Source organism: Gouania willdenowi, chromosome 2, assembly GCF_900634775.1.
Source record: "Gouania willdenowi chromosome 2, fGouWil2.1, whole genome shotgun sequence".
NCBI lineage: Eukaryota > Metazoa > Chordata > Actinopteri > Blenniiformes > Gobiesocidae > Gouania > Gouania willdenowi.
The window spans coordinates 1,751,013-1,772,642 of NC_041045.1; the positions used below are offsets into that span (position 1 = coordinate 1,751,013).

Sequence of the window (21,630 nt, forward strand, 5' to 3'; positions counted from 1 at the left end):
TAGTTCAGTCCACGTAGGTTAGTGCACGTAGAGCAGTGCACGTCACTGACAGAGCGATAATTAGCTTAGCATGAGTTTCCACTTTCCTCAAATGTAGCTAATTTTATTTCAAAATCTAAATGTAAAAGTTAATCTAAATGATCAATGTAAATCTAAATGTAAAAGTTAATCTAAATGTAAAAGTTAATCTCAATAAGTGTAGATTAAAAGTTAATCTAAATGTAAAAGTTAATCTCAATAAGTGTAGATTAAAAGTTAATCTAAATGTTAAATATAAAATGTTAATGTTAAATGTAAATATAAATGTAAAAGTTCATCTAAATGACAAATGTAAATATAAATGTTAAATATAAAATGTAAATGTTAAATGTAAATATAAATGTAAAAGTTCATCTAAATGACAAATGTTTACTCTAAATGTTAAATGTAAATCTAAATGTAAAAGTTATTCCAAATGATAAATGTAAATCTAAATGTAAAACTTAATCTAAATGTTAAATATAAATTGTAAATGTTAAATGTAAATGTTCATCTAAATGACTAATGTAAATCTAAATGTTAAATTGGTCGCGAAGTGTGAAGCTTAACGTTTAGAAGTTATACAAAGTGGGCAGGTCAGCGGGCACCCTAACCCTCAGAGCGATGGCAGGGATGGCCCTCGGTGGGCGGGGCCTCAGGGTGGTCCTCTGATCTCATTAGGCTGGTGTAGAGGTTCTTTTGTTCTAGAGGTGAACAAAGGTTCCCACACACGCTCAGTAATGATGGTCCACACATGTTAGTGCTGACACGCAGTGAGAGAAGGAGGCCCCGCCCCCTCTCTCTAACACAGGGGTTCTCCACCTTGGGGTCATGAGACAGTGGGAGGGGGTCGCCAGATGCCTTCAAGAAACTAAGAATATTTTCTGAACAATTTTAGCCCATTTTTGCTTTTTTTTAAAAAAAAATTCTGCAACTACACCAAACTTTCCATATTTTAACTTATTTTCATAATTTTTTCTTGCCATATTTTTGCTACTTTTAATGTGTTTTTGCTGCATTTCTCCCATTTCTGACACTTCTCCACTGATTGGGTTTTATGCAGAATCTACCTTCACTTTAAGTGATTTCCTAATGGAGCCTCAATAGCCAGCGGTTCCATTACATCCTGCGGCTCCACTCAATGCACGTCTGCAATCAATCTGTGAGCGACGGCTGATCAATGCTTCCACAGATGAAAAGACGTCTTTTAAAGCTGGTGAAAAGAACTTGTTGGAGGGCAGTTTAGCTCAACGTTCCATTTTTAACCTCAATCATGTGCGTCTGTGAGTGCGGCGTGTATGAAAGGGTCGCCCACTGTGGCTTTCTCCTGCCTGGACCCCGACTCTACACTGTGTGCTGGTCTATTTTAGGATTCACTCTTTATAGTTCTCATTTCAATTCATTCACACACACACACACACACACACACACACACACACACACACACACACACACACACACACACACACACACACACACACACACAGGTCCTCCAGAGACAAAGACACACCTTTGTGTCTTTAAATGACTAATAGTGAATGTGGTTAAATTGGCAAAAACAATTCTGAAATATGGTGAAAAGGGTTTAAAAGTATCAACAATAGGTCAACATATGTGAAATGGGAGAAATGTAGCAAAAATGCATTAAAAGGAGCAAAAATATGGCAAAAAAAGTGAAAAGTTAAAATATGGAAAGTTTATATGTGTATATATATATATCTGTATCGACTACTAATGTCTGTAAAACACTGGAAACATCAGCTGAAAGGAAATAAAATAAATTAAAACTAATCAAATTTAATCTGATAATGTGTCAAACTCAAGGTCCGTGGGCCAAGTTTGGCCCACCAGACCATGTATTCCGTCCCACAGGAAGGAAGTAAAAAATATACAGAAAAAAACAGGACTTTTTGTAAATTATTGAACAAATTAGTACTCCATTATCTACAGTAATATTAAATCACAGTTATTTTTTAAAAACCTCTTAAATTAACCCAGAGAATTCTGACAAATTAGTTTCAAAGTCAAGGATTTTTCATCAGTTTATTCACATTCCCGATTCAGTTTGAGTTCCTGCCTTTTTCCCCAAACAAAAATATGTATTTTTCAGGTCAAACTGTGTCGTATTGAACATTAATGAGTTTGACGCTAATGCAGTAAAACATTCCCACACATGGAGAGAAACCACACAGATGTCCTTTAATCACTTTATCATCATTAGGAACAGAAGCAAACACAGTTGGAGGATTTTAAGATTAGATTGTGTTTTTAAAGTGTAAATGAGTCTGTTTTTTAAGTTATTGGTTCTAAATGTGATCAATATTATTGATCCATCGCTGATTAAACATGCAAACAGAGGCAGTGAGAGAGTAGAGAACACATTAACCAGCTCAGACCAACCACACAGTGTGTGAATGTATCTGTTCACCTCCTGCTGTGGAAACCATTGCTTTATATTTAGGACGAGGGGAGGGGGCGGAGCCTAACGGGGAGCCATCGTAAATAAATAGATTTTAGGCTTGATGAAAGTTTCCTCCAGCTGAGCTTCAACACGCTAATTTAAAGTGTGTGTGTGTGTGTGTGTGTCATCGTTGTGCTTTTCTAATGAGAAACTAAGAATGTTTTCTGAACGTTTGAGCCCATTTTTGCTTATTTTTTAATCATTTTTCTGAAGCTACACCAAACTCACCATATTTTAACCTATTTTCATCACTTTTTCTTGCCATATTTTTGCTCCTTTTAATGTATTTTTGCTACATTTCTCCCATTTCTGACACTTTCACATGACATTTTAATACCTTTTCTGCACATTTTTTCCACTTTCCAGACATGTTCAGCACTTATAAACCTTTTCCACCACTTTTACATCTAATGTCACATATATTGACCCACTATTTTAACCTCTTTTCAACACATTTCAGGATCTTTTTTTGCCAATCATGCCCATTATTGATCATTGATTAATGATCATTAGTCTCAAGTTCTCTTTAAGGATTTGATCCACTCAGTGTTTCTGTGTTGTTTTTTTTGTTTCAGTCACAATTGAACTGATTTTTCCTCCATTGTTGAATCGTTTTGATGTGTTTATATTGTGTTATGGTGTGTGTGTGCGTGTGTGCGTGTGTGTTCAGAGTGAGTTGAGAAATCGAAGGCGGTGAATTATTGATGATGATGAAGGACAGCTGGTAGCAGACGGACGTTCTTTCTTGTTGAGCCACGAAGGGGGTGGAGTCTAACGGATAGCGCTGCCAATCATTGGCTGTAGTTGTAGATATGATGATGATGTGAGAAGTCTGAATCTGTTGATGGGACGGATGAAGTCAGGGTTTCTTCAAATTCTTCTTCTTCAAATTCTTCTTCTCATTAAAACAAAGTCGAGGAGATGATGCTTGATGTGTGTGTGTGTGTGCAGGATGATCTACACACACACACACACACACACACACACACACACACACACACACACACACACACACACACACACACACACACACACACAGGAAGGTAAAAGTCAACACTGCCATCTATTGGCCAAGTGTCAGGATTCTATAGTTTGACACAAAGAAAAAAATAATACATAATATAATTGTTTTTTCTGCCTCATATTGAGAAGCCATTCTGTGTGTAGTTTGCATGTTCTCCCTGTGCCCTGCTGGTTGGCCACATTCAGGTGTTTTTAAGGTTATTTTTAATTGATTTGGAGTCTTTAAGATGTTGTTCAGTAGTTGTTGTTTTTTTTAATGCATTGTATTATTGTAATACACTCGCCTTTAGCTTCTTTTTTCCCACTGATCATTAAATGAAGTTTTGTGAACGTGGAGCAGCTTCAGATCAGCTGCTCTGTTTATTCTGGAAGTTTATTCGGAGCAGATCATTGATACATGTGCTTCCCTTAAACCAACACGACATGTTTTTCATGACACGCATCAAATACGGATGATTTTCAAACATAAATATAATTAAATAAAGTGGAAAAAAATAATGTTTTGAAGATGATGGAAGTGTAACCTGATGGTGAATGAGTGTGTGGAGGAGTTTGAACAGCATGTTGGACCGTGTTCTCCTTTCAGATGGTTCCTAATTCTCTCTCTGTGTCTGTGTGTGTAGGCGTCATCTCCCGTACGCTGAAAATAAACCATCATCCTCCCACCGCTGAGTGCCAGAACGTCCAGATGGTTGAGGACGTCCTCCCCCTGTGCTCTGAAACATCTCCTTCTATTGTTTCCAGACTAAAATTAGAAGGTAATGATTATTATATGATTATCTAAGAGAATAAAGCACGTTTCTCATTAGAGGAACATCCCCAACGTCGACGGGACCATCGTCTGAAAGTAAACACCCATGATGTTCTCTGGCTGTGATTCTTTTCTTTTCTTTGAGTCCAACGCTGTGAGGCAGGATTAAACCATCTGATCAGCAATCTGTGCTTTAGAGGCTAAAACAAAGACTGTTTGTTTCCTTCTTTTCAAAAACTCAGCGACGACGTAAAGATAAAGTGATAAAAACTCTCAGGTATTCAATCACTACAACAAAGAAACACTGAAGTAACAAGAACAACAAGCCAAATCCCTAGAAATCAATAAAAGCCTATCGTTAAGACAAATAACTACAATGTTAAGAACAAATAAACACTAAAAACATCAGAACTATGGATAGAAAAGCTGAAAAAAAAACGCTGCTAAACTAAGAAAATTACAGTAAAAGTCATTAAACCTGAAAAAACACTTTCAACTCTATCAAAATTTTAATGCAGCTGGTAAACCCGGCCCTTTAAAGCATCAAATATGACCCACAGTTTAAAGTCTAAATTAAAGAAAACATCAATAATAATAATAAAAATAACTAGAACTGCAAGCAGTTATGAAAGGGGGCCAAGCCTTCCCGAGCGACTCGGCCCCCAGGTTTTGCGGAGCCCTTGGAAGTACGTCACGAAGGAGGATGGGCTTGGGGCGAGCGTCAGGACACAGGCCAACGTGCCATTTGCAGTGTCATAATAGTAATGGGCGTGGCCTAGCCCAGGTGATTCAGTGCTATTCAGGTAATCTGTGGATATGGTTTTTGAATGTTACCGGCCAAGATGCGTTTGCACCCATTATAGCGACACCTAGTGGCGCACTTTTTGGTATGGGTGGTCTGTGTGCTCTTCTATATATTCCCAGTACATTTCACAGCCCTCAACATAATACTTGAGCTGAAATAATTGTTTGTGGTTTATGTTGTAATAAGCCACGCCCACTTTGACAAATTGCGATTAACTCTGAGATATGGCCTCAGGAGCTACCCATTGTCACACCCACCAATTTTGGTAAAAATCGGTCTTGCCATTTAAGAGAGATAAATATCCCATATTTTTGGTGCCCCCTAGTGGCCAATGTTTTTTAAATTTAGCTCATACCCCCACAGTCAGGTGCCAACCATGGATCTCAGATTTGGTGGTGTTAGCATTTATTTTGACCGAGATATGCAACTGTTTTTATAGCTAGCTAGAAAACTTCACTCGTTAATAATTTGCGCATATTTTGACCGAACAAAATTCTTCACTCAACTTTAGATCAGGTCCAACTGAAGACTGTACATGCCAAGTTTCACGTTGGTTGAACAAAACCCCAAGGAGGATTTTGAAAAAGTAGATTTTCCAGTTTTCACGATTTTGCGCCACACAATTATCGGCGGAAATGGGCGTGGCCTAGCCCAGGTGATTCAGTGCTATTCAGGGAATCTGTGGATATGAGGTTTTTGAATGTGCGACATATGGTGTGGGAGTTATAGGCCAAAACGCGTTGACCTTGGTTATAGTGCCACCTGTTGGCGAACATGAGTTTTTGCATCAGAGGTATGCTGAGGGGTCTGGACCAACCCTCCAAAATGCACCGCCCTCCCTTGCACGGTTTAGCTTGCAGCACCACTTTTACAAACAGAAAAATAAAAATTAAAAAATCTGAACAAAAACAATAAGGTTCCCAGCATTGCTGATTTAAGAGCTTAACGAAGTGTTATTTCATTATGTTCATGACAAATAATTTTTTTAAAAATGCAACAAAAACAAGCAAAACTTACACAGAACTCCCAACAATGAGATGCAATAGATGTAAACGATAAGGTACTTAAATAATATTTTAATAAAACAACCACAGAAATGTATTAATAATCAATAAATTTAGTAAATAACACAAAACAAAAGTAAATAATTTAATAATTTTTAAAAAATTTAATTTTAATGAATTTTTTTATAATCAATTAGACATTCCAGGCGACCCCATTTTAATTCCGGGTGACTCCACATAAGGTTCTCGACCCCAAGGTTGAAAAACGCTGCTATAAAGGTTTGACAGAATGTTTCTAAAAGTTCCTTAAACTTCATTTGTAAGAAAAGACTAATTAGTGAATGGGCGGAGCTTCTCATTAATGAGTGTGTGTTAGTAAACAGGAGGAGGAGTCACTTGAACACTTTATTATTCAAGCACAGAGAGGTTTAGATCTCATGATACGTCATTTTTACACTTAACGGCATCATCTTCGTAAAGCAGCGTCCTCAGGCCGCGCCCCCACAGGGAGGCGTGGCTCCTCCTCAAGAGGAAGATTGGTTCTCATAGTTAAAAAACACCTGAGATTCAGTGGAACAAATGTAACGTTAAAATGTCTGTAAACACAAGCCACACCCCCTTCCTCTGCAGCTGGAGGGGACGGAGCCATAACTTAAGACAAATAAAATCTGTGAGGTTTTTTTCTGGGCGGGGCTACAGGTTCATTCCTTGGGCACTTAGTAACGAGTCCAGCATGTCAAACGTGTTCTTATAGTCGGTGTGTTGGCCGTTAATCAACACGCCGTTGGCGGCCCCGTCGTGGCCGTGCGGCTCTGTGTAGTGAGACGAGGCCACGCCCACTTTGGAGCGGCTACTCTTGGATGGGGGGTGGTGGGCGGGGTCAGTGTGTGGGTGGGGCCTCTTACGGGAGGAGGTGGTGGAGGTGGAGCCGTCGTTAGCTCGTAGCGCTGAAGAGGCGGTGTGGGTGTGGCCATGCTTGGTGTGGCGATGGGCGTGGCCATGCTCTTTGTGTTTCTGAGAATCTGACGACACTTTGATCCTCATCTTCAGCTCCTCATTGGAGCCGTTCTCAGGCTGAGGGGCGTGGCTTAGCCGAGGCCGTTTGGAGCTGGATTTGTCCCTCCTCTCACCCGTTTGTGAGCGCTTCTTGTGGTGGTGGTGGTGGGCGGAGGCCGCCAGCGGGGGCGTGTATGAGTCTGTGCTAGGCTCCTCCCTCACGCCATTTTGCTCCGTGTGTTTCTCACGGTATTTTTCCAGCGTTAAGACTTTCTGAGGTCGTGAGACTCCGCCCTCGTTGCCACTGGCCCTGCCAACAGCTTTGTGTTTGTGTTTGAGCAGCGTGAAGTCAGAGTGGGCAGGCTGAGGGAAGGGTTCACCCAGCGGCTGGTAGGGGGCGTAGCCCATGGCGTTCAGAGACATGTCGGAGGCGTCCGAGGAAGAGAAGAAGGATGAAGCCACGCCCCCTACGCTCTCTAAAGACGAGCCCTGGAAGGAGGAGTCCACGCCCACACCCTCTGTCTTTGGTTTCTTAGCAGCTTGAATGGCCTAAAAGATAGAGGGGGAGGAGTCAGTGAGATCAAATGCACACAAAGCGCCACTCCTCCAGCACCAGGACTTACCCTCCAGTTCCTGATCCTCTTCAGTTTACTCGGCGTTTTCTCCAGAATCTGCAGGAATTCATGAGTGAGCTCTGGAAACAAAGCAGTCATTAGCATCGGTTGAACAGAAGGAGCCACGCCAACACTAAGCCCCGCCCTCTCCTACCGTCTAGCAGCTGCAGCGTGACTCTACAGTCCACGTACTCCCACCAGTGTTTCCCGTCCGTGGACACGGGGATCTCCCAGTTGGACCATTTACAGGCCAAATGGATGCACACGCATGCCACCACGGTGGGGCGGTGCTGCAGGCAGAAGGTGGTCAGGTGAAGACTGCAGAAGAAGAACAACGTTAGTGTTAGCATCTCTGAACAACAGACCACATGGATGTGTTCAATCCATTTCTACACGTCCCAAACCACACGGCAAACCAGTCCACATCAACACGATGGGGACACAGTGATGATATCACAGCCCTGATCACATGACCTTCAACAGTCTGTGATATACTCGCTAACTTCAACCACCAGAGCGTGTCAGCGCACTGTTTAAGGGAGTAACGGTCCCTTCGGGGAGCTCTTCTTCTCTGCTTTGTTGTCAACTACCAAACCAAAAACTGTACAGTAGTCCAGTTTATAAAAGTTAATTGAATTAATATGGTGAATAATAATGTGTTTATTAGATGTAAATTGAGTTTAGGACATGTTTGTAAAAACAGATGGATTACTTTAATACCCGATGTAGTCATAGTCAACATTTTAATATTTTCTTTGCTACATTAAAGATAAATTTGTAACGTGAATGTAACTCACAAACAAAGTATGACCACGTTTCAGAAAATTATGCCCTACAGGACGGGACGACATAGCATGTCATTACAGTGCAATAATGGGAACAGGATATTTACCTATTGGTAGCCATGAAATAGGAAGTCTGAGCCAAATCCTTGCTTGCTGTAAGAGAGAGAGAGAAGAGGAGAAGAGTCCCATTAGAGGGGGCGGAGCTAGAAAACTTCACAGGAACAACAACAAATAATAAGAGCATCCCTTACCTCTCACTAGCTGACAACACTTCACTACGTCTGTGTGAGGATGATCGATGGTGATATCAAAACCTGTGACACAAACACACACAGTTAGCGCATAGTGAGCACACAGTGAGCACACAGTGAGCACGTAGTGAGCACACAGTGAGCACGTAGTGAGCACACAGTTAGCACATAGTGAGCGCAGAGTTAGCACACAGTGAGCGCACAGTTAGCACACAGTGAGCACATAGTGAGCGCACAGTTAGCACATAGTGAGCACATAGTGTGCGCACAGTTAGCACACAGTTAGCACGGCCCTGTTGCACGTCTGTCGCTTGAAACAGAAACACCAAACTGCGCCAGGGGACGCGGCGGTCTCGCCCTGGCCGTCGCCCTGGGTAGCAGGCCTCCCTCCCTCCTCCACCCCAAATTGCTTCCCAGAGCGCCCGCAATGTTATGTCAGAGATTACTGCTACAAATAGGTGAAATGCAGAGGAAATAATTTCACTGTGATGTGATCAATAAAGTATATTATTATTTTTTATGAATAACCATGAACTGTTGCTGATTTAATATTGCTACTATTGTGTACTGAGTTGTACAATTTGTTCCTTATTGTGTGTTTGATATTGTACACATCAGTGGTAGCACAGTAACATGTTTAAGTAATAATGTTAATTATTATTACATCACTGGTAGCACAGTAACATGTGTATGTAATAATAATTATTATTACATCACTGGGAGCACAGTAACATGTTTAAGTAATAATAATTATTACATCACTGGGAGCACAGTAACATGTTTAAGTAATAATAATTATTATTACATCACTTGGAGCACAGTAACATGTTTAAGTAATAATATTAATTATTATTACATCACTGGGAGCACAGTAACATGTTTAAGTAATAATATTAATTATTATTACATCACTGGGAGCACAGTAACATGTTTAAGTAATAATAATTATTACATCACTGGGAGCACAGTAACATGTTTAAGTAATAATATTAATTATTACATCACTGGGAGCACAGTAACATGTTTAAGTAATAATGTTAATTATTATTACATCACTGGGAGCACAGTAACATGTTTAAGTAATAATGTTAATTATTATTACATCACTGGGAGCACAGTAACATGTTTAAGTAATAATGTTAATTATTATTACATCACTGGGAGCACAGTAACATGTTTAAGTAATAATATTAATTATTATTACATCACTGGGAGCACAGTAACATGTTTAAGTAATAATATTAATTATTACATCACTGGGAGCACAGTAACATGTTTAAGTAATAATATTAATTATTATTACATCACTGGGAGCACAGTAACATGTTTAAGTAATAATGTTAATTATTATTACATCACTGGGAGCACAGTAACATGTTTAAGTAATAATATTAATTATTATTACATCACTGGGAGCACAGTAACATGTTTAAGTAATAATGTTAATTATTATTACATCACTGGGAGCACAGTAACATGTTTAAGTAATAATATTAATTATTACATCACTGGGAGCACAGTAACATGTTTAAGTAATAATATTAATTATTATTACATCACTGGGAGCACAGTAACATGTTTAAGTAGCTGCAGCATCACACACTCAGGTTGTGAAAAGAAAATGAATAATATTCAAATTCAAACGATGTCCTACCCTGACTCCTGAACACAAACACACGTACGGTTACCGGTTGGCATTTGAAAGCCAAAATTTAGGTTTCAGAAAAGTTGATTCATTTGTCACCCATACCAGGTAGACACAAAGGTTTAAGCAGTGCTAGACCAAGCCATGATAGCAATTATGCTTACATCCAAATGAGTATGCAGCTCTTAAGAATTGGGAGAAAAACAGGTCAGAAACACAGCGGTATCGGTATGTATCGGTATTGGCCGATACTATGCAACTGGGTTTCGGGGCCAAAAAAGGGCATCAGAACAACACTAGTTCTGAACCATATTAACTGTAAAAAGCAACTCCTTAGCTTTCAGAAGCGGGTGGAATTTCTCAGATAGAGCAAATATTAGCAGAGTTACGGTCATTTAAATTAACGTGTTCCCTGAGATGCGTTCAGGGTCTCTGGGAAACCCAGACAATTTCATTAATTTGTAAAGTCTCCCCGGAGAAGACGTGACAAAACGAGCTAAACTCACCCAGTGTCTGCAGGACTATGGCCTCCAGGACCACAAACTCGTGAAGCTGCAGCTGGAATGCCTGAAAACAACAAATAAACAATCAATAAACAGTCAGTAAAGAGCTGACACTCAAACCTAGGTACAGTGTACATTTTTGGACATCCTCAGGATGTAAAACACGACACAGCGTTTTAATATTCTACAGAAACTGTAAACAAACATGACATCATGAAAATGTGCTGCTCCTGATACTTGAGTTAAGTTGAAAGCTGTTACTTTCTATTTCATTTTAAAGGTTAAGACAAAAAAAATTACATAATAATGTAAATCTACCTTTAAGTGATCAATGAGAATAAATAAATAGTGCATAAAACAAAGCAAACGTGAAAAGCCTGTTTAAAAAGCTCATATTGTGGTTTATCTCCTCAGAGGAACATCAGAGCCTCCTGTGGAACTAGAACAGCTTCCATGGTTTGTTAAATAAAAATACATTTACTGGCCCAATAATCAGTTAAAACCAACGCCCGGAGGTTCCCGTGGTCCTTACGTTGCTTTTAGTGTCCAAGGCCGGTTCCTGTGGGTTGATGATGGCGTGAGCTATCTTTATCACCAGCTCCAGTTTCCTGGGCTGTTCCTCCACTTTAGAAGCTAGAAACAGAGTGACCTGAGAAATGACCTGTAACACACAATATCACTCATTAGCACACGGTATCACACATAATAAAGCATTAGAAATGCCATAGTTTGTATCCTTACGTTTCTGTGGAACTTGTTGAAGGAATGGAGCATGTAGAACCTGTGCATGTACACTATGGCTGTGTTGATGATGAGCTGGGAGCTAAAGATCAAGGTTAAGGACTAAAACTGTACAGAAGTCACACGTTATATAATAAACAACTGTTTACTACATTGATTACTGAGCTACTATTAACTCGTTAACAACACATCACACCCTTATAACACAGGAATAGGCAGTGGTTTCGGTGCGATGCAGCAGACATTGAAGCTAACAAAGGAGTGAGCAGGCAAACAATAGCTTAGCACGCACTAAGGCCTGCGACAATCCTGCAGTAAAAACACGACATTTTACATTATTTTACCTTTTAAATCCACCGTGTGCACTCAGAGGGAACAAAAATCGGCCTGAACAAATATAAAGCGTTAAAATGTCATCTAAATTAACCTTTTAGCTCAGGCCGGCTGCAGCGAGATGCTAGCTCTGTTGGGGTAACGGATTTGCTGGTTAGCTATTCAAAAACAGACCGGAATCAGTGAATGTCCTGCGATATAGATCAATATTTTAAACAAATTTCACCTTTCAGGACAAAATAATCTATTTAAATAATACTTTAATCTAAAATATAAAGTGTTGTGGTGTGATAAACGCGAATATAGCGTTTTTGTTCCCTATTGATGTAGAATAGCTCAGTAAATCGATTACAGATCAATCTAAATGTGACCGTGTTGGAAATTTAAGAAAGCTTAACTGTGTAAATATAAATAAAGTATGTATTTAATGCTAGTTTGAAGCTGTAAACAAGCGGAGCAGTTGAAAGCTGCCATTAACCACCGTGTGAACCAGTGTGTCCGTTACACCAGTGCTAAGCAGAGGGAGGATACACGTTGAGTCTCTGGCCGATGTCCTGGATGAGGTTGGCGGCCTGCTGCCGGTACGACAGCTCCCTGTCGGCCTCGATGCCGCAGCGTCGGGACGGCGTGTTGTCCAGCTGCTCCCGGGTGAAGAGCCACTTGGCGGAGGGACCCCGGTACACCGCCATCACGCTCCCACGGCCAAGCCCGACGGAGCCCGACGGGGACGCAGAGGAACCGGCGAGGCTGGGGCCGGGGAGTCGGTGCAAACCGGTGTGTGTCTCACAGCACAGCGACCCCAGCGACCGGAGGTTGGAACTACACTAACTCAATGCTCTGAAAACTCCTAAAAATGTGTTTTTGCGCTCTAAAAATATGTGTTTTTGAGCTCTACAAATACGTGTTTTTGAGCTCTAGAATATGTGTTTTATGGGTGTGTTTTATGTTTCTAAAAATGCGTGTTCAGGCTGAGTTTACCGCTTTCAACTCACTCATCGAACGAAAAAAAACCTCGACTTTCATCTTGGCCATGACGTCATGAATTTCGAATGGAGTGTTCTATTTGTTCATCAACCAATCACATTTACTCTGATTATAATCAATCACTTGTTGATTTACATCAGAGAGGAGACACTTTTCTACTCTTACATCAGTGTTTTTCAACCTTGGGCTCATGACCCCCCCCCCGGCGTCGCATGAAATGTCTAATAATTACTGAACAAAAATATATTTAACATTTAATAATAATAAAAAAAAGAATCTTTTTCAAATGAAAACAAAACACACAGTGTTAAACATCTGTATTTTTCACTTTCTCAAATAATTAAATGCAGTATAAAGAAAAGAAGAAAGAGGAAAAAAATGAAATATATTAATACATAGAATACAGTATGAAAATATCTGAGCTGGCACACATTAATATACAGTATAACAAACAAACGTGATTAAAGAATAATTCTAGATTTTAAAAAAAAAAGTATTTGGGGTCACTAGAAATTAGTAAAATAGAAATGGGGTCAAGACAAGGAAAAGGTTGCAAACCACTGCTTTAAATCTTAAATTAAAAAAAATATTATATATATGTATTACTAAAGATAATGATAAAAAAAAATCATAAACCTGCAGCAAGGTGAACTTTACCAGGTTTTACTGCAAATGCAACAATTCTCCTGAAACCACTGCAGGTTTGTAGATGAAACCAGAAACTGATCAATTTAGAGCTGAAACATGGAGGATTGTGGGTAAAATCTGCTCTTTATTACACTATAATCAAAGTAATTCATGCATGTTTTTAAGGTAAACATTTATATCACTATTATCAAAGCTTTGGTTTGTTTGATAGTTAATTTATTCATTTCATTAATACATTTTAAAATACATTTCTTTCTTCTCATTGGAAAAGAAAAGAAGAAAAACACGAATAAAAGGGAGCAGAAAGAAGTCAAACTTATACTATCTAATAACACCCCTTCCGTAAAACATGAATTACATTAAACAAAGGCATTTTTTTAAATATCAAAAAATATATTTTTATCATTTCTTTATTATTATATATTTACAGTATTTCTTCATATAAAATATAATAAATATAACAGTATATTGTTATTATTTGATCTGTGCCTGTGTTTCCTTCTTTCCACCACTAGAGGGCAGCAAAGACCCGTTGTGAAATACACAATACACACAATACAAATGATTTTCCTTCAATATTTAAACACGATTAATATTTCAGTATTATTATTAAAGCTAACGTTAACTGTTTAATGTGTTTAATTTAAATTTTGATGTGGTTTAATGTGCTTCACATGATTTATTGATGGGTGCAGATTTAAAGTTGACTTGTTGAATAAATAAAACCTGATTAAATATAAAGTGAATAAACAGTTGTGACATGTGAACGCTTTGGGAAACCGGAATAAATAGTGTTTATTATAATAAAGTTATGATGAGTTTGGTGACCTCACCCATCGGTGACACGTTCTCCAGCTACAGATCAGTCACATCATGAAAACCACCTCACTGTCAGAACCGGACACGAGCCCCGCTCCGGACCACGAGCGGCCCGCGGACCACAACGTGAACCAGGACAAGAACCAGGATCGGGAGCGCGCTCAGCAGCAGGTCGCGCGCAGCACTGAGACCCTCACCATGGACCAGGAGATGAAGGTGACGGACAGCATCGAGGACCAGGGTCAGTGTGTAGTTACACAATAATTACACAACACGTGTAGTAGCAACAGTGTGTGTTTGTGTTGTTTAAAGATGTTTAATGTCACATTGTGTTGATTCCAACGCGCGTTTGTGTAACTTTCAGCTTGTTTTTACGTGTGTGTGTGTTTGTGATATGTCAGTGTGAGCTTCCACGTGGTCATGTGATGTACAGCTCAGTGTGTGTTTGTAGTTTGTGTCTCCATGAATATTTTCAGTTTGTGTGTTTTTATGATTGTTGTGTGTGTTTTTATGATTGTTGTGTGTGTTTTTATAATTGTTGTGTGTGTTTTTATGATTGTTGTGTGTTTTTATAATTGTTGTGTGTGTTTTTATGATTGTTGTGTGTGTTTTTATGATTGTTGTGTGTGTTTTTATGATTGTTGTGTGTGTTTTTATGATTGTTGTGTGTTTTTATAATTGTTGTGTGTGTTTTTATGATTGTTGTGTGTGTTTTTTATTATTGTGTGTCTTTATGATAGTTGTGTGTGTGTTTTTATGATTATCGTGTCTTTATGATTGTTGTGTGTGTTTTTTATTATTGTGTGTCTTTATGATAGTTGTGTGTGTGTTTTTATGATTATCGTGTCTTTATGATTGTTGTGTGTACTTTTTGAGTTTGTCGTGTATTGTTATGATTATTGTTTGTTTTTATGTTGTCTTTCTGCATCTCATGGTCATTTTTTAGTGGTGATACTGCTAATATGTGATATTTTGTGTTGTCGTGTTACTAGTGTATTGTGTAACTGTGGTGCTGTGTGTGTGTGTGTGCAGGTCTCCTGGAGAGCAGTGTGCGTCTGAAGCCTCATGAAGCTCAGAGCTATCGTAGGAAGGCTCTGTGGGTGTCCTGGGTCTCCATCATGGTCACCATCGTCCTGGCTGTAGCTGCTTTTAGTGAGGAGATAACACACACACACGCACATACACACGCACATGCACACACACACGCATGTATAAATTCATATAAAACAGCATATTCAATATCACTGTTAAATGTGTGTACACATGGAAAATGCATATAAATGTTAAATCTAAATGTTAAATCTAAATCTAATGTTAAATCTAAATGTAAATGTTAAATCCAAATTTAAATTTTAACTACGTCTAAATTTAAATGTTAAATCTAAATCCAAATGTTAAATCTGAATGTTACATGTAAATGTTGCATGTTAATGTTACATGTTACATGTAAATGTTAAATCTAAATGTAAATGTTGAATCTAAATATTAAATCTAAATCAAAATTTAAATGTTAAATCTAAATGTAAATATTGGCTTTGTGGTTAACATGTCCTCCTCACAGCAAAAGGTCCTGGGTTCAAGTCCTGGGGTAGACACTTGGGTCCTTTCTGTGTGGAGTTTGCATGTTCTCCCCGTGCTGCGTGGGTTTCCTCAGGATACTCAGGCTTCCTCCCACAATCCAAAAACATGATTTTAGGTTAATTGGAGTCTCTAAAATGCCTGTAGGAGTGAGTGAGAGTGTGAGTGGTTGTCTGTGTGTTGCCCTGTGATGGACTGGTGCCCTGTCCAGGGTGTACCCCCACCGAGCGCCCTATGAGAGCTGTATATAGGCATCAGCAGACCCCCGTGAACATGAAAACTGTTACATTTATTTTAAACATTTACATTTAGATGTAATATTTAGATTTAACCTTTAGATTTAAATTTCATGTGTACACATTTGTATCAATGATATGGAGCATGCTGTTTTACATGTGAATAAAGATCTAAATGTCACTCCATGCACACCGAGACACTGTACAGATGTCCGTGGGAACCAGCAGATGGTCAAACATCAGACCGTGACAGCGTTTAATGACGTTTCATGGTTACAGGCTGACCTTTGACCCTTTGTCACAACTTCACTCTTTAAATGATGCAAATCTTTGACTTTTACTGAGTTTTGTTTTTCTTAATAGTTTTGTATTTATTATTATTATTATTATTATTATTATTGGTGTGTTGAAGTTGTGTGTTTTTCTGCAGGTTTCATCGTGAACATGGTTTATTTTTGGTCTGTTTTGGTAACAAAGTGTGTGCTTTTTCAGCGTGAGCTTCAGTTTTTTCTGTCTTCATGTGCAGCTTCTGATTGGCTGAACGTTTGACTTTAACGTGTTTTAAAACAAAGATAAATAATAATGGTTTTAGTCCACTAGGGCATGATTTATAGATACATTTTCTATTTGTTGTGTGTCTCAGTTTGTGGTCGTGTGCATATATTGGAGCTTTATTTTCATCTTTGCTCTTTACTTCCTGGTTTTGTAGCAGTTTTTGGTCTGAATGAGGCTTTAGTTGCTGTGTTTTGTCAGTGTTGTGGGACCACGACCGTCAACCTTGGGGTCAGGACCCCATTTGGGGCCAGATGCCTTCAAGAAACTAAAATAATATTTGAGCCCATTGTTGCTTATTTTTACCCCTTTTCTGCAACTACACCACATGTTCCATATTTTTACCTATTTCATCACCTTTTCTTGCCATTTTTTGCTCATTACTCCCATTTCTGACACTTCTCCATCAAATTTCAATGCCTTATTTTACACATTTTTTCCGTTTCCAAGACATGTTCAGCACTTATAAACCCTTTCCACTACTTTTCCACCTCATGTCACATATGTTGACCCATTTTTGTCACATTTTACATTTTTTGTTGCCAATTTAACCACATTCACAATGTTTAATGCCCATATTTTGCCAGTTTAAACTAATTTTCCCTACATTTTTAAATTCAATTACCCACAATTTGCAACTTTTAACCAGTTACTGTAGTTTTTAAAATCCCATATCACCACCTTTTTCACCGTTTTTGGTCACTTTGAACCCATTTTATTTCTGATTAAAACAAGGATTTCCATCTTAAAGATGACCATATACTATGGCTTATGTAATAGTTTTAAGGTTGAGAAGCACTGCTTTAATATGTTCCATTAAACATGAGACCAGACTCCTACTGGTCTCTAAACGCTGACCCTTCCTCTCCTCATGCTTTATATCACATGTTCACATTCTTCTCTCAATGAACTTCATTCATCACCAATTAAACAATCAGTCTCATTAGCTGTGCATGAGGACACTTTAGCATTAGCATTAGCATGTCAGAGGTTTGTTCTGAGTGGAAACACGTGAAACATGTGGAGCAGAGAGAAGAAGAAGAGGTTTGACGTCCTGATGCAGACGGGACAGAAGGCCTCCAGGAAACACTCACACTCTCCTGGGAACCAATTAGACTGAGACACACACATACATGCACACACACACACACACACACACACAGCCGGATGTTTGAGAATCAGATGGCTGAGTGTGTGTACACAGTGTGTGTGTGTGTGTGAGCGTGACACACTCTTACTTGTTTGGCATCACTTTGTGTTTGCGTTTGGTTTTCATCTTTGTTTCCTCCTCCATTGTAGATATAAAGCTTATTATTATGATGTAATATTTACCAAGAATGGACTTTAAACCCCTCCCCGCCCCCCCATAAATGAATAAAAATAAAAAAAGTTTTTTTTCTTTCACGTCTATACACAGTGTGTACACAGTGTTATGTATTTTAAAAACAATGCCGTTCTGCGACACGACAAACCTTTGAAAAAAAATACAACCTATTTGACCATGTAGAATAATACTTTCCTGTTTGGTTTTCACTATTCAGTAACACAAATCTTAAAACCACAGAACACAATGTGCAAACAACACAATAGATTTTTTAAATACTTTTTTTAAGTTATTATTAAAAAAAAATAAGAAAATTGGGGGGTGCAGTTTGGTGCCCATCCAGCCGCCTGGGTTGCCTGGCAGGAAGGCCGGCCCAGGCTGCTTGACTTTTAAAATCCATTTATCGTCCGTAGTAGAACACATGATCACCTGTGCAAAGGTAGTTTGATGTGAGAAGTTATGACCTCAGAGTTGTGGTTGGAAACGATAATAAACACGAGTGATAATTTTAAAAAAAAACATTTTCAAGTGATTTTTAAGGTTGATTAACTTTTTTGCTGTTTGTTGTTTTTTGCTTCACTTCTTCTTGTGTTTTGTCATATATCTGTGATGTTTTTTTTCTTCTTCTTCTTGTGTTTTTTTATTCAATATTATTATTATAATTATTATTAATAATATTATTATTATATATGTGTGATGTTTTCTTCCAGCCGTCTCCATCATGCGTCACAGTGCCTCAGCGTTTGGATTTGCTGTAAGTTTGTCTTTTTCCTTCTTATAAAACTAAAAAACAATAACTAACTCTATGTCACACACTGTGTGTGTGTTCATCTGTGTGTGTGTCTGTTTATCTGTTGGTCTGTAGTTTGACGCCACCCTGGACGTGTTGTCCTCCGTCATCGTTCTGTGGCGCTACAGCAACGCCGCCGCCGTCCACTCAGCTCACCGTGAATACATGTGAGTAATAACAGCTGACCTGGCAACACACGGCCTCAGCTGTCTAAGGATGCCGATGGTTGCTATGGTTACCTCCACACAGGATGGTAACCATGCGTGACCAGGATGTTGGCCCCAGTTGGCCTTGGAGTCCCACTGGACTTTGTTAATTGGATGAAGGCACCACACACACACGCGCACACACACACACACACACACTCATCTTCCTCCTCATCCTCTTCCTCCTGCAGTGCCTGCATCATCCTGGGTGTGATCTTCATCCTCTCCTCCCTGTGCATTCTGGGAAAATCCATCCATGACCTGGCAACCCAGCTGCTGCCTGAAGTGGTGTGTGTGTGTGTGTGTGTGTGTGTGTGTGTGTGTGTGTGTGCGTGTGCGTGTGTGTTCACACTCCACATTCAGCTCTGCCACATGGTTAACAGGAGGTGGTTTAGAAACAGGCGTCACTTTTTGACTCATCCTTAATATAAATTTAACTCATCGTTGAAGAAAAGGCAGGAACTACAGCCCAGGCCCTTTCAAATTAAAAGTACATCTATTTTTCTATGGTTACATTACAGTGAAGCTGAGAACATTAGAAACAGATTATAGGTTATGTTTATTTATTTTATCTGTAAGTTCAACTCAAAAACTGTAGTTACATCAGACTTTAGTGTGTGTGTGTGTGTGTGTGTGTGTGTACACAGTTTGATCCTCATGTGACGATCATCAGAACTTTGCATAAATCACATCTAATGTCAATGATTCAATCGTTTATTTACGTCATGATTCATGTTTTCTCTATTCTTTAGCGCTCGTTTATCATGACTCAGCATTTTACAGCCACTGTGTTGGTTTTAAACCTCTGGTTTTCTGTCTGTGGGACGCTGACGGAGGATGTAGTGAAATATTAATGATGCTCTGAGTGTTCAGACCTGGCAACATTTACTAGGTGTGCTTGTTGAAGCAAAGCATTGTGGGTAATCTTTGAAGAGTAACTGTAAAGTGAATCAAACGATGCTGTACAGGGGTTAAATACGGAGCAGTTTAATGCACTTTAAAGTATGTAAGGCAGATTTTAGTCCCTGCAGGGTCTGTACTTTAAATTCCCCCCATTTTGTGACCAATTTCTATTTAATTTAGGGAAATTTTGTGAAATAGTTTAAGGAAAATTGCAGAATTTGGAAGGAAAATTGAGTTCTTTCCACATTTTTAGAGCTAAAAATGAATGTCATAAACATGGGAAACTCACCAAATACTGTGAAGTTTCATTGATTTTTAGCTTTTGAAGGGACTGAGTTAATTTACTTAATTATTCATTTATTGTTACTTTCTGCTGTGGGCCAATTTGGACGCTGTAGAGGACCAGATTTGGCCCCCGGGCCATGAGTTTGACATATGTGCTGTAGATGTTCTCTGTGTGTTTTCCTCCAGGACGACTTCCTGTTTGGCGTGTCCATCGTTAGCGGTCTGGTGTGCACGCTGTTAGCTGTCATCAAGTTCATGCTGGGAAAAGTCCTGACGAGTCGAGCACTGATCACAGACGGTGAGCGAGCAGCGTGCACTGACACACTGACACATGTCTGTGAGCTGGGCCTGTAGCCATAGTGACACATGTCACACGTCCTCGCCAAACGCACGTGAGATGTGACCACGCCTCCTTCTCTCCACAGGGTTCAACTCTCTGGTCGGGGGCATCATGGGGTTCTCAATCCTGATCAGCGCTGAGGTCTTCAAACATGAGCCCATGGTCTGGTACCTGGACGGGACCACGGGGGTCCTCATCGGCCTCATCATCCTCGCCTACGGAGTCAAGTGAGTGACGATCAGTGTGAAACTGTAGTTTATTATTTATATATATATATTTATTTGGGGAGATATTTGTCTAAAAAATATTCACAAATATATCCACAATCTTAGCATTTATTTTTTAGATTTTCACGTGTTTTTTTAGATTCACTTGTTTTTCAGAAACGTCATCAAAACATAAATTAAGCATGTGAAAAATCTGAAAAATTGTGAATATTTTTGATACATAGTAGCTATCGCACCCTGTGCTCCATCACGTCCTTGTCCTCCTGCTCCTCAGGCTGCTGCTGGACATGATCCCTCGCCTCCGTCAGACCAGGAACTACGAGCGCTTTGAGTGAGAGATGACGGAGCGTTCACTGTCGCTGTACATACGTGTTTAACCACGAGGACCAGCGTGATGTCACTTCCTGTCAAAGTGACGACTGTGTTCGTTCAGCAGAGGAAGAGGAACGTACGCTGCTGCTGCTGCTGCTGAGACGGGAGATAAGTGTGTATTTAAAGAAGAAACTTTAGGTTATCACCAAATAAACACAAATAGTGAGTTTGAAAAGAGCTGCACACAAACAAATGTGACTTTATAAGCAAGAATGTTCTGAAAACTAACACTGTATACTTTTATTTATTATATTTAATCATCATTAGATGACCAGGATGGAGATGTTGCAGATAAAAAAGTTACAGAGACATGTGATGTGTGTGTGATTTAATGACAGGAGTGTCAAACTCTCCATATACATAAAATACTAAATATGTAAGTATTTTGAGTTTCTTTAACAGTTTAACATTAAAAATGACTGCGATCATGTTATGA

The 21,630-nt window shown here is 39.2% G+C and overlaps 3 protein-coding genes across 5 annotated transcripts in view; 2 read left to right on the top strand and 1 right to left on the bottom strand.

Moving 5' to 3' along the window:
- The window catches only part of zranb3 (zinc finger, RAN-binding domain containing 3), a 64,892-nt gene extending 60,643 nt beyond the window's left edge, over positions 1-4,249 (top strand). The window contains exon 24 of the mRNA XM_028464925.1: positions 4,126-4,249. The gene's annotated coding sequence lies outside the window, so the exon portion shown is untranslated. The remainder of the gene's footprint in view (positions 1-4,125) is intronic.
- Positions 4,140-21,630, top strand: LOC114474951 (transmembrane protein 163-like). Of its 2 annotated transcripts, none has more exons than XM_028465594.1 (9): positions 4,140-4,260; positions 14,418-14,622; positions 15,414-15,533; positions 18,782-18,825; positions 18,937-19,028; positions 19,259-19,355; positions 20,442-20,553; positions 20,681-20,822; positions 21,097-21,630. In XM_028465594.1, exons 2-9 carry the CDS (start codon positions 14,436-14,438, stop codon positions 21,155-21,157), a joined length of 855 nt encoding a protein of 284 aa, XP_028321395.1. In that variant the 5' UTR covers positions 4,140-4,260; positions 14,418-14,435; the 3' UTR covers positions 21,158-21,630. The 2 variants fall into 2 exon arrangements, with proteins under 2 accessions (XP_028321395.1, XP_028321383.1); XM_028465582.1 differs by lacking the exon at positions 4,140-4,260 and adding an exon at positions 12,628-12,742.
- LOC114474745 (cyclin-T2-like) lies at positions 6,455-12,654 on the bottom strand. Of its 2 annotated transcripts, XM_028465242.1 has the most exons (9): positions 12,462-12,654; positions 11,598-11,679; positions 11,389-11,517; positions 10,860-10,920; positions 8,709-8,771; positions 8,565-8,610; positions 7,827-7,990; positions 7,682-7,752; positions 6,455-7,607 (listed from the first exon to the last, which is right to left on the bottom strand). In XM_028465242.1, exons 1-9 carry the CDS (start codon positions 12,617-12,619, stop codon positions 6,756-6,758), a joined length of 1,626 nt encoding a protein of 541 aa, XP_028321043.1. In that variant the 5' UTR covers positions 12,620-12,654; the 3' UTR covers positions 6,455-6,755. The 2 variants fall into 2 exon arrangements, with proteins under 2 accessions (XP_028321043.1, XP_028321053.1); XM_028465252.1 differs by lacking the exons at positions 6,455-7,607; positions 7,682-7,752; positions 7,827-7,990 and having other exon boundaries at positions 8,561-8,610.

What these genes read in the sequence shown, in the direction of transcription:
- LOC114474745 (XM_028465242.1), bottom strand. Translation starts at nt 12,619, where the DNA reads ATGGCGGTGTACCGGGGTCCCTCCGCCAAGTGGCTCTTCACCCGGGAG. An exon ending in CCTTGGACACTAAAAGCAAC is followed by an intron (nt 10,921 to 11,388) that starts GTAAGGACCACG and finishes TGTTGTTTTCAG; the next exon opens with GCATTCCAGCTGCAGCTTCA. An exon ending in CATAGTCCTGCAGACACTGG is followed by an intron (nt 8,772 to 10,859) that starts GTGAGTTTAGCT and finishes TTTGTGTCACAG; the next exon opens with GTTTTGATATCACCATCGAT.
- LOC114474951 (XM_028465594.1), top strand. Translation starts at nt 14,436, where the DNA reads ATGAAAACCACCTCACTGTCAGAACCGGACACGAGCCCCGCTCCGGAC. An exon ending in GGACAGCATCGAGGACCAGG is followed by an intron (nt 14,623 to 15,413) that starts GTCAGTGTGTAG and finishes GTGTGTGTGCAG; the next exon opens with GTCTCCTGGAGAGCAGTGTG. An exon ending in CCCAGCTGCTGCCTGAAGTG is followed by an intron (nt 19,356 to 20,441) that starts GTGTGTGTGTGT and finishes GTTTTCCTCCAG; the next exon opens with GACGACTTCCTGTTTGGCGT.